The 12,712-nt window shown below is 48.7% G+C and overlaps 1 protein-coding gene across 25 annotated transcripts in view; it reads left to right on the top strand.

Moving 5' to 3' along the window:
* The window catches only part of ARAP1 (ArfGAP with RhoGAP domain, ankyrin repeat and PH domain 1), a 135,769-nt gene that overhangs the window by 85,059 nt on the left and 37,998 nt on the right, over window positions 1-12,712 (top strand). For all 25 annotated transcript variants that reach the window (XR_014547101.1, XR_014547102.1, XR_014547103.1 and 22 more), the window contains 4 exons: window positions 1,069-1,268; window positions 2,188-2,273; window positions 7,530-7,712; window positions 12,172-12,346. Coding sequence is in view for 21 of the 25 variants with exons in the window: in XM_083609556.1 (XP_083465682.1) it covers window positions 1,069-1,268; window positions 2,188-2,273; window positions 7,530-7,712; window positions 12,172-12,346 (644 nt within the window). In the remaining 4 variants the exon portion in view is untranslated. The remainder of the gene's footprint in view (window positions 1-1,068; window positions 1,269-2,187; window positions 2,274-7,529; window positions 7,713-12,171; window positions 12,347-12,712) is intronic.

The raw sequence follows: 12,712 nt of genomic DNA on the forward strand, positions 1-12,712 counted from the left end.
CGGGAAAGTAAACGGCGTTTCCGTGCGCTGCTCTGGTTCGCCAGAAGCGGCTTAGTCATGCTGGCCACATGACCCGGAAGCTGTACGCCGGCTCCCTCGGCCAATAAAGCGAGATGAGCGCCGCAACCCCAGAGTCACCCACGACTGGACCTAATGGTCAGGGGTCCCTTTACCTTTACCTTTACACCCAGACAACACCGTTACTGGCCCCAACAACATCAAACATACCATCTCAGGACTATTTAATTGCTCATCTTCTAACATTCTGTATGCCATCAAATGCCAACAGTGTCCTTCAGCTCTCTATATTGGACAAACAGGCCAAACCCTACGCCAAAGGATAAATGGACATAAATCTGACATCAGGAATCACAAGACAGAGAAACCAGTAGGAGAACACTTCAGTCTCCCAGGACATTCTATACAAGATCTCAAAGTAGCTGTCTTATTACAAAAGAATTTCAGAAATAGACTGGAAAGAGAAGTTGCTGAATTGCAACTTATTACCAAACTTAAAACCATGGAGAGGCCTGGTCTGAATAGAGACATTGGATTCTTATCTTATTATACATGATAAAGCTATTTTTAGCCATCTCACCCCTTGCTTTTTCCTGTAAGCCCAATTGTAGTCGTTAACAGTCGTCAACAGGTTTACCACACCTATCTGCCAATCACCCATTCCCACCACCCTTCTGAGAAAAACCCCTCCCCACCCTCTCACTATATATAAGGGCCTGGTGACTTCTGTTTCAGTGTATCTGAAGAAGTGCGCATGCACACAAAAGCTCATACCCAGAACAAACTTAGTTGAGCTCTAAGGTGCTGCTGGAAGGAATTTTTTTTTATTTTATTCTTGCATAGTTACATTTTGTCGTTGCAGAACTGCGCAGGAAGGGAGCATATGACCCAAACCAGAATTTGCTGGCTCTGACCCACCTGCTGCCGGTTCTGGCCGCTGCTCCTGTTTAGCCTCCATCTGTTCCACTTCCAGATTCCTCCCCTCAGTCCTAGATATCGCACAGGATTGGTCCTCAATCCCTAACCTGCTGCTCTTCTCGCCTTTCCCAGCTTCATTGCAGAATCCGACCAGGAGAAGGAGGAATGGGTGGAGGCCATGCAGCAGTCCATCGCCGAAGCACTTTCCAACTTTGAGGTGGCCGAGAGGATTTGGAAGGTGGAGGAAAACTGCTTCTGCGCTGACTGCGGCTCCCCAAAACCTGACTGGGGCTCCATCAACCTCTGTGTGGTCATCTGCAAGAGATGTGCAGGTAAGGAACGATTTGTTTCTCTCTCTCCCACCCCCAATCATTTTATTAATCTGGGTTTTCAAAGAGAACCATAAAACAAACAGAAAACAGGCCAAGCAACTTTTTGAAAGATTCATCGGATGAAAATGGGTCCCGCAGTGCTTCTCGCTGATCTGGACAGACAAAAGGAAGCCTTTCTTCCTGGTTAAACCTTGGAACTCCCTGCCATAGGAGGCAGTGGGGATCGCCAACTAGGATGGCTTTAAAAGAAGATTAGGCAAATTCGTGGAGGAGGAGAGGGCTACCAGTGGCTTCTAGCCAGGATGGCTATTCTCTGCCTCCACCGTTGGAGGCAGCAATCCTCCTGAATCCAAATAATTCCAGCCGTAGAAAGTATATCGAGTATGGAAAGGTAACATGAGCAGAAGCAGATATGGACTGATGAAAATCTGCAGCAGAGCAGGTTTTGTTAAAGGACTTCATGGAAGGGGGAAGGGAAGCCAAGGTTTATATGCTGCCATTATGTGTTGTTGGAAAATTATAAATAAAATTATTTTTTAAAAAGCAATGCTTCTCAAATCCCAGTACCTGGAAGAGTAGGAGGAGAGAGTTGCTCTTCTGCTCGAATCCTGTTTCCCGGTTTCCCGCAGGCATTGGGTAATCTAGACTTGAAAGTCCCGAATGCTGCAAGCTTTCCATATGGGGTTGTCGCTCAGCTTTATAGCTGAAGCTCTTTTTTAAAGTGTATCTCTTCTGGCCCTTTTTCAGCCTCTCTTTCCCTTAAGCAACGTTGCTCCTTGCAAATGTACGGAGCGAGAAACTGAGGCGCGAAGCTGTTCTCAAGGTCAGCGAGTGGGGAAGACCTCCTCGCCAGGCCTCCGCGCTGCGATTTTGGAACGCGGCGCCTTTTCAAAAATTGTTCCTCTCCTTCCCGACACAGGAGAACACCGCGGTCTGGGACCCAACGTCACCAAAGTCCGGAGCCTCAAGATGGATAAGAAAGTCTGGACGGAGGAGCTGATTGAGGTGGGGAATTAAGGGGCTGGAAAGGAGCGAGGGAACTTGCGACCACATGTCCCATGGAAGCTCTAATATCATCTGTATTTATTTATGGCATTAGTATACCACCTCCCCCCCCCCCGGAGTTCCAGGTGGCGTCTTCTCCCAACAACCCTGCGAGGTTGGTTCAGCTGAGAGTGAATGGCTGGCCCAAGGCCACCCTGTGAGCTTTCGTGGCTGAGTGGGGATTCGAACCCCGGTCTCCCAGGTTCTAGTCCGATGCTCTAACCGTAATAATAATAATAAATTTTTATTTATACCCCGCTCTTCCCGGTTCAGAAAACTGGGCTCAGGGCGGCTAACAACAAATTTAAAACACATAATTGATGCAACAAAAACCAGCATAAAATGCAGTATAAAATGTGAATAACAATAAATTCAGAATTCAAAAATCAGTTTAGGGGGGAAATCCATCCAATAAACATTAGATGATCACCAGGGCTAGCTGCCTGATTTAGTCTTACTTGGACCAGCGAGGAGACCAGGGGAGAATTAGCTGTGGGATCCCAGAGCGGGGAATCTTCATAAAAAGGGGACAGGGAGGGAAGGAAGGGGAGTAAAAGATCAGGCTAAGTTCAAATTGAAAGCCAGGCGGAATAGCTCTGTCTTACAGGCCCGACGGAAGGTGGTTAAATCCTGAAGGGCCCTGGTCTCCTGGGACAGAGCCTCTCCTGGTCTGCCCTGCAGAGGACCCTAAGGTCCATGAATAATCATAGTTTAGAGGTCCCGGGCCCTAAGGAAGTCAGAGGATCCTCCACCAGGATAATCTGGTGTTATGTGACGCTGGCTTTCTTCTGCATTGCCAAAAGGGCGGTTTTTGGGAGCAAGTTGCAGGAAAGTGAGAAGAGTCTTAAGGGTTGGAGCTAGGGCAGGATGATCAGTCTTCCTCCATGAGGATTTCTACACTTCCTTCCTGACATGTGCCTCATCAGAAGCTGCTTCTGAAAGGTGGTGGTTAGGAGGCAGAGGCAAAGAGGGTTTTTTGGTTGGGTTCACTCCTGTTTGGAAGAAGAAAGCGCAACTCTTCTTCACTCTCTGCAGGCTCATTTGCTAGAAAAAGGGCCTAAAGGAGACCCCAGAGTATTGATGCAAGGAATTAATTGCCGGAGAGGAAAAGCAAGAAATTCAGAAGGGGGTTGGATTGGATAGCCCTTGGGGTCCCTTCCAACTCCATAATCCTATGATTCTATGACTATTTTGTTGTGGAAAAGTGTCAGGATGGTGCAGTGTTTAGGGTGTCCGAGTAGGACCTGGGAGACCAGGGATCAAATCCCTACACAGCCATGATGCTCCCTGGGTGACCTTGGGAGACAAGGTCTCTGCCTTTCAGCCCAACCTGCAGGGTTGTCGTGAGGGTAAACTGAAGAGGAGGAGAACTCTGCACATCACCTTGAGTTCCCTGGAGAACAAAGTCGAATATAAAGACAAGTAATGATGATGACAAAGGTCCGTATAGTATAGTCCATACAGTCAAAGCTCTGGTTTTCCCAGTAGTGATGTATGGAAGTGAGAGCTGGACCACAAAGAAGGCTGATCGCCGAAGAATTGATGCTTTTGAATTCTGGTGCTGGAGGAGACTCTTGAGAGTCCCATGGACTGCAAGAAGATCAAACCGATCCATTCCTAAGGAAATCAGCCCTGAGTGCTCCCTGGAAGGACAGATCCTGAAGCTGAGGCTCCAGTACTTTGGCCACCTCATGAGAAGAGAAGACTCCCTGGAAAAGACCCTGATGCTGGGAAAGATGGAGGGCACAAGGAGAAGGGGACAACAGAGGACGAGATGGTGGGACAGTGTTCTCGAAGCTACCAGCATGAGTTTGACCAAACTGTGGGAGGCAATGGAAGACAGGAGGGCCTGGCGTGCTCTGGTCCAGGGGGTCATGAAGAGGCGGACACGACTAAACGACTAAACAACAACAACAACGATGATGATGATGATTTGAACCAAGGAGCTTTTCCTCTTCCTGAAATGCCACTTTAAAGCCCTTTGACTTTGGACTTTGGCCTGGGATGAGCCAATTGGCTTTGTACGTTCTGCCTTCATTTCTCAAAAACCAAAGCTGCTTTAAATCTCATAGATGCACCACTGCTTCCACACGAGGGCAGAGTTTTCACAAGATAACACCTCTGTGCAGAGTGTTTTTGGGAAATCTTGGAGAGCGCCACTCTCCTTTACTGGAGCCAGTTTGCAAGCTCCTTTTCCTGCAGACTGGGCCCGCGAAGAGAGAGCCACCCTTTTAATCCACCCCATCTGGCAAATTCAGAAAAGACTGCTCTTGTTCAGGACTCTAAAGGTCAGCACCAACCCTTTGAATTGTGCTCAGAAACGTCCCGGGAGCCAGTGAAGATCTTTGAGGACTGGTGTTGTATGGTCCTATTGGCCGCTCCCAGTCACCAGTCCAGCAGCCGCCTTCTGGATTAGAAGTAGTTTCTGAGTCACCTTCAAAGGGAGCCCCACAGAGAACGCATTGGAGTAGTCCAAGCAGCAGATAACCAGTAACAGCAACAACGCCCTCAACGAAATCCCAGCCCAAGATAAGATCTGTTTTAAAAAGCCAGTCCTTGCCTGCTGTCTCATGTTTGGAAAGACATGGCACAAAAGGAAAAAAGGGATGAGGAGGGTAGAGGAAAACAAGCTGGGTTTAGATCGCTTTCCTGACTGTGCTTGGGCACATCTAGTCTCAGTCCCTTGGTGAGATGGCAGCTCCTGAATTTCCCCATAGTTTAACCCAGCCATGTCCAACCTGGTACCCTCTGGATATTTTGGACTGCCACGCGAGACAATTGAGATGTGGTGGGATAATGATTTTGATGCGTTTTCCGGCCACCACTGGCTTATTTATCTGAAATTCCCATCCTTGCTTAAACTTCCAGCTGGGGCTGATGGGAGTTGTAGGCAGTATGGTGTAGTGGTCAGAGTACTGGGTTCAAATGTGGGAGAGACCACAGTTCAAAGCCCCACTTGGCCACAAAGTGTCATAGAAGCTACCAGCATGAGTTTGACCAAACGGCGGGAGGGGGCAGTGGAAGACAGGAGGGCCTGGCGTGCTCTGCTCCAGGGGGTCACAAAGAGTCGGACACGACTAAACAACTAAACAACAACAAGCCCTGCATTAGCTACGCTATGATTTATTTGCTAATGAATTGTGTAAAGAAAGGGCGCACTAAATCACAGTGGTTTCGTTTTACTGCTTCTAATTGTTCTCTTATATGCTCTAATCTGCTGTCATTCCTTCCAATGTGGATCAAGCAACAAATACAGCTAATGTTGCTGATGTTGCTGATGATAGAAAATACTGGATGTTCCAAGGTCTTGGCAATGCGTCCCAACACATCCCAATGCTGCTGGGTGTGTCTGGCTGATCTCATCCCTTGGAAATGCCTGCCTGGCTTTTAATGTTAGTGCAGCTCCCAGGTGCTGTGAGGTTTAAGGTGCCCTGAGCTGAAATCAATTGTCTGTTTGTCTGTGCGCTTTTGACTGTATAGAGTCGAATCCCAGAATTGTAGAGTTGAGACCATGAGGGTCTTCCAGTCCAACCGCCTGCAATGCAGGAATCGATTGCCCAGTGTGAGACTCGAACCCATGACCCAGAAATTAAGACTCTACCGACTGAGCCATGAATTAAACATATTTGTGATCATTTCCCCCAATGCATTAAGGTTTAGGGCAGAGACGGAGGGAGCGGTCTACTTCCACGCCCGTCAGTCTCACAGAAGTTCATTCATTAAACTCTGTTCTCTGCCGTTTTTCACTACTGTAAAAAAAACAATTTGGACAGCAATGCAGATTTCACATTCATCACAATGCCCACATTCCTAAGCCTCTTTTACAATGATAAATGGCAGGGGGTTGCACTAGGATGTTCCCCAGGCTCCGTTCCAAATCTACAATTCTGTGATTTGGGGGGGGGGGTACATTATTTGAGCTGAGATCTGTCTTGCAAAATTTGGAGAAGGGTGAATTCTGAAGGGTGATCCTGTTCCATTCTGGGAGGGGTGAATTGGGTCACAATATGGACTGAACAAACTTCTCTTCCATCGCTGGCTCGGGGGCCTGGGGGCCTGAGCACCCACAAAATTCCCCACGAAGGGGCTGAGCACCCACAAATTTTGGTATGCCAGGGGCACACACATTGCATGGCACCCATAATAATAATAATTTATTGTTTATACCTCGCCCATCTGGCTGGGTTTCCCCAGCCACTCTGGGCGGCTTCCAACAAAGTATTAAAATACAATAGTCTGTTAAACATTAAGAGCTTCCCTAAAGAGGGCTGCCTTCAGATGTCTTCTAAAAGTCTGGTAGTTGTTTATCTCTTTGACATCTGGTGGGAGGGCATTCCACAGGGAGGGAGCCACCACCGAGAAGGCCCTCTGGCTGGTTCCCTGTAACTTGGCTTCTCGCAGGGAGGGAACCACCAGAAGGCCCTCGGAGCTGGACCTCAGTGTCTGGGCAGAATGATGGGGGTGGAGATGCTCCTTCAGGTATACTGGACTGAGGCCGTTTAGGGCTTTAAAGGTCAGCACCAACACTTTGAATTGTGCTCGGAAACATACTGGGAGCCAATGCAGATCTCTCAGGATCGGTGTTATGTGGTCTCGGTGGCCGCTCCCAGTCCCCAGTCTAGCTGGCGCATTCTGGATGAGTTGTAGTACGGGGCTAGATCAGGTTTCCTCAACCTCGGCCCTCCAGATGTTTTTGGCCTACAACTCCCATGATCCTTAGTTAGCAGGACCAGTGGTCAGGGATGATGGGAATTGTAGTCTCAAAACACCAGGAGGGCTGAGGTTGTCCTAACAGCTCCCAGCATCCTTAACAAACTACACTTCCCAGAATTCTTTGCACTGAGAAGTTGTTGGGTTTTTTGGGGGGGACGCTGTATTCTCCCTCCCAGAGCTATGATTCCCAGGGAGGAGGGGCTGGTCGTTAAACCGCTGTGGGACCTGGGAGGGGAATGGTGTGTGTGTGTGTGTGTGTGTGTGTGTGTGTGTGTGTGTGTGTCTCCAAACAGCTCTCAGCGCCCTAAGCCAGGCCTCCTCAACCTCGGCCCTCCAGATGTTTTGAGACTACAGCTCCCAGCATCCCTAACCACTGGTTAGATTGAGGAAGCCTGGAGTAGATGACTCCATGAGACCCAGAGCGGCGGTGGATCAGGCAGTGCAATTGCGTAGCCTGTCCCTACGTGGACAGCCTTCACCTCCCTGCCCCTTTTGCCTCCCCAGCTCTTCCTGCAGATCGGCAACGCAGTGGCCAACCAGTTCTGGGCGGCCAACGTCCCCCCCAGCGAGGCAGTCCACCCCAGGAGCGACAGCCAGGAGAGGCGCCGCTTCCTCGTGGCAAAGTACAGGGAAGGAAAATACCGGCGCTACCACCCGCTCTTTGGCAACCAGGAGGAGCTCAACAAGGTGGATATTCCTATTATTATTATTATTTATTTATTATTAGAACTATTTATTTATTTATTTACTGAATTTGTATATTGCACAGAAGAATACAGAAGGAATAACGCAAAATACATAATAAAAAACAAAACAAAAGCAAAACAAAAAATCCCTCCCACAACACATTTTAAACGGCACCAGATGTCAATTCGCCAAATAATAATAAGATTTTTTTAAAATATATTTGCACTCTGCCCAACTGGGTCGCCCAACCACTCTGGGTGGCTTCCAGCACATAAAAAAAAACATACAGTCATATCTTGGGTTACAGACGCTTCAGGTTGCGTTTTTTTGGGTTACGGACACACCGAAACCCGGAAGTATCAGAACAGGTTACTTCTGGGTTTGGGGGGTTGTGCATGTGCAGAAGTGTTAAATCGCGCTTTGTGCATGCGCATAAGTGCCGAATCGCAACCCGCGCGTGCGCAGACGTGCCACTGCGGGTTGCGAACGCTGTGGGCTACGAACGTGCATCCCGCACGGATCACGTTTGCAACCCAAGTGTCCACTGTAGTACAGTCATACCTGTAGTACAGTCATAACATATGGTTCTCAAACACAAATCATCATAGAAAAGGCCCTGTTCTCGTGTTGCCACCTCGGGGAGAAGGCAGATGGAGAAGTGCCTCTGAAGATGATATCCGGGTCGGTTCATATGGCAAGAGGTGGTCCTGAGCTGTTTAGGGCCAGTTCCTGGATAGGGAGGGTGAGGGTTAAGAAGCTGGGTCCCCCAGGCCTGTGGACCGGCAGGTGGGCAGATGCTGTCATCTGGATAGCACAAGGGGGTGCGGGGAGTGTGAGGAACTGCCTCCGCTTATGGCTTGCATCTCCTGCGCCAGATCCGGCTCTGGGCGAGACGCCCAGAACAGTGTCCAAGCAACAAGGAAATTTGTGCATAGCTTGTACGAGCTGGGCAAAGAGAAATGAATTGCAGTGTTGTGTCTCGTGGTGCAGATAGCCTCTGGGTGTGTGCAGAGTGCCGTTCCCTCACTTCCAAAGCTGAGTTTAAACACAGTGGTGCCCTGCAAGACGAATGCCTCGCAAGACGGAAAAACCCGCTAGACGAAAGGGTTTTCCGTTTTGGAGGTGCAACGCAAAACGAATTTCCTATGCGCTTGCTTCGCAAGGCGAAAATGTCTTGCGAGTTCCTGCGGGGTTTTTTTCCTTCCCCCCCCCCTTTTTCCCAAGCCGCTAAGCTGCTTATCAGCTGATCCGCTAAGCCGCTAAGCCGCTAATAGCGCTAATCCGCTAAGCCGCTAACGGGCTTGCTTCGCAAGACGAAGAAACCGCAAGACGAAGAGACTCGCGGAACGGATTCTTTTCGTCTTGCGAGGCACCACTGCATCTTCTTTTAAAAGAACAACAGCAAGGAAATCCCTACCATTTCTCCCATGGTTATTAGAAAAGTGGTACCTCGGGTTAAGTACTTAATTCGTTCCGGAGGTCCGTTCTTAACCTGAAACTGTTCTTAACCTGAAGCACCACTTTAGCTAATGGGGCCTCCCGCTGCTGCCGCGCCGCCAGAGCACGATTTCTGTTCTCATCCTGAAGCAAAGATTTCTTAACCTGAGGTACTATTTCTGGGTTAGCGGAGTCTGTAACCTGAAGCATATGTAACCTGAAGCGTCTGTAACCCGAGGTACCACTGTATTAGTATTTTTAGTAGTAGTATCGCTATTCTTTCTTCTGCAATTGGTTCCCCATTCCCAGAGCAGGGGATAAATGTGTCAATTTCCCCCATAAACCTATCTGTGCAGTTGGTGAGTGCCAGTCCTCAGGGCCTTGATTTGAGCATATTTTAAAAGGGGGCCATATTTCAACAAAACCGCCTGCGTCAGAGGCATCGTTCAGAGCATGTCGGGGGTTGGACTAGATGAGCCACAGGGGTCCCTTCCAACACTGTGGTTCTCTGCTTCTGAGTGTATGAGGCCGCTTCCTGTGTTCCTGCTGCGAGGGTGTGCGCTGAGCCATTTTATGGATGTGGAAAACCGGCGCCTCTCCCCTATTTATTTTTTCTTCGGAAATGTCCTGGCCCCAGAGAGCTGTCAGGAAGCTGTGAAGGAATGCGCGAAAGAAGCTGGAATCGTTTGAACATCCCTTGCAAGCTCAGTCGCTTGACCTGCTGGGATTTTTATACACTTATTATTATTATTATTATTATTATTATTATTATTATTATTATTGTACCCTGCTTTGGATTTCCCACTTATGGGCTTAGTGAGCAAGACTTCCGGGACATTTGCTTTTGTGCTCTGGCGATGACTGACCTTTTTTTATTGCAAATGGGTTCGATCGGAATTGCTTAGTTCAGTGAGAAGGCAAGGAAGAGGCATATTTACAAAGACAAATATACAAAAACACATAATAAAAGAACAAAAAAATAAGAATAAACATACAGAAAAAATAAGAAAAATTAAAAACAATTCTTTTTCATAACTTAAAACTCATTTGCTTGTTTCTTTGACTTCCTCACACCTCCCCTTCTTGTATTCCCATTTACATAATCAAATCAGCAAATCCTTACCCTCTTTCATTTATCTTATCTCTATAACTTAACATTTTATAACTCAGTATTTTCATCCATTATCAATTCATTTTTGCATATTCTTATTAACTTTGTTGCTAATACCACTTATTTCCAATCCAACATCATTTTAATTATTATTTTTTTACCTATTTATACCCTTCTTCCATATTCTTAAAGCATTACAGCTGGAAACCACTTAATTTCTATCCAACATCATTCTAACATTCATTAATTTTACAATATTTCTGTAGATAGTCTTTAAATTTCTTCCAATCTTCTTCCACCGTCTCTTCTCCCTGGTTGAAATGTGTAGAATTAGGCACGGCGTGGGCAAAATCTTATTATATGCCAAGGGCATCTTTGGACCAATTTATTCTTTATTATTACTTTGGAGCTGCGCTGTATCCTTTGGACTTTAGTCCTTCTGGGCAGAGACACTGGATGCTTTCAGCACTGGATTCTTTGCCTTCCTCCTTTTTGTGATGATCCCACTTCCACGCTTAATACAGTGGTACCTTGGTTCTCAAACTTAATGTGTTCCGGAATCCGTTCCAAAACCAAAGCGTTCCAAAACCATAGAAAGTCATGCAAAATGGATTAATCAGTTCCAGACTTTTATAAACAATCCTTAAAGCAGCAATTTAACATGGATTTTACTATCTAACAAGATCCTTGATTCATAAAATGAAAGCAATAATCAATGTGCCACAGTCACAAAAACAAAACAAAAAGAGCTGCAAAACCAAAAATGCAAAATAAATAGAGAAGACAGACAGTCCTCAGCGTAACACTCAAAAAGGAGCATGTTCGGCTTCCGGAAAAAGTTTGCAATCCGGAAAACTTACTTCTGGGTTTGCAGTGTATGGGTTCTAAGTTGTTTGAGAACCAAGGCATTTGAGAACCAAGGTACCATTGTAAAGGTAAAGGTGACCATTAGGTCCAGTCGTGGCTGACTCTGGGGTTGCGGCGCTCATCTCGTGTAACTGGCCGAGGGAGTGGGCGTACAGCATGTGGCCAGCATGACTAAGCCGCTTCTGGCGAGCCAGAGCAGCGCATGGAAATGCCGTATACCTTGCTGCCGGAGCAGTACCTATTTATCTACTTGCACTTTGTGCTTTTGAACTGCTAGGTTGGCAGGAACAGGGACTGAGCAACGGGAGCTCATCCCCGTCGTGGGGATTCGAACCGCCAACCTTCCGATCAGCAAGCCCCAGGCTCTGTGGTTTAACCCACAGCACCACCCGCATCCTGTAACCACTGTAAATCAATGCAAATATAAATGAGCTTGGGGATGAGGTACGCCCCCTGCCCTCAGCTGGTGCGGCGGAAGAGTCGCCCTTCGCTTTTAAAAAATGCGAGCTTGGGAGCAGTCCAGAGCTGCGTTCCATGCACTGTTTTTGCAGCTTGTGTGTTGTTTCCCCATGTGGCTCTGGGGGAAGGGAGGCCCATGACTCTCCCCCCTCCCTCCATCCCTCCTCCCATCTGCGCTCTGGCAGAGGCAAGTAAGTGGGACCTGACCTTGCGGGATCAGATTGCAGCACTTTCTCCCTCCCTCCCGGGGCTTCTCTGCTTCTCATTTGCAGCAAAGCCTAGTCCCCACCCTCCTGGCCAGGGACTCTGGAATGCCACCCGTGGGGTGCCTTGCCTCCTTTCGATAGATAAAAGACCCGTTGCCTTCTCTTAGGCTGAAAACTTCCTTTGTGCAGCCAGCTCCCCTTGGCCGCTGCCTCCCTCGGACGGCTCCTGCCGTCTCAGCCAACGCTGCTTTGAGGATGGTTTGCTGGCACCTGCCTGGGCAGAGGTTCGGATGCCCCCCTCGCTCTCCTCCTTCCCTTCCTCCTCTCTCCTCGCTCTCAGGTGCACCTAACTCTCTCCCCTTGTTCCCCCCCCCAACAGGCTCTGTGCGCAGCCGTGACCACCAGGGACCTGGCGGAGACGCTCTCCCTCTTGTTCTGCGGCGCCGAGGTCAACTGCTACACGGGCGACCCCGGCTACCCCTCGCCCATCGCCTTAGCGGAGCAGGCCGGCCAGAGGCTTCAGGTGGAGTTTCTGCTGCACAACAAGACCTCCGGTGAGGAGGGGAAAGGGGCAGAGGAATTTGGCCAGAGGGGCTGGAGCGGAGGGCGCCTGCAAGTCGGAGTGCGGGTGTTGCAAGCCGAACAGCGAGTGCCTGGGGAAATGAGGCAGGAGGAAGAAAGGGCGCTGTGTCGTCCCGAGTTTTCTGGGCTGGCTCCCGAACCTATTTCTCTCCCCGGTGCATTTGGAGCACCACCCCTCAGATGTGAGGTGCAAGCACCAGGTGTCGGCTGCTTCAGTATCCCATAGCCAGGTCAGACTCTAGCCTAGGATCAGGGCCTTGCAGAGCCAGGCAGAGGCCCTGGCCAGGTAGATAATGTGCCCCCCCCTTTTTTACCCTGGGGATAACTGAAGTCTTATA

This window comes from Podarcis filfolensis (assembly GCF_964270895.1).
Source record: "Podarcis filfolensis genome assembly, chromosome: 4".
Lineage (NCBI taxonomy): Eukaryota > Metazoa > Chordata > Lepidosauria > Squamata > Lacertidae > Podarcis > Podarcis filfolensis.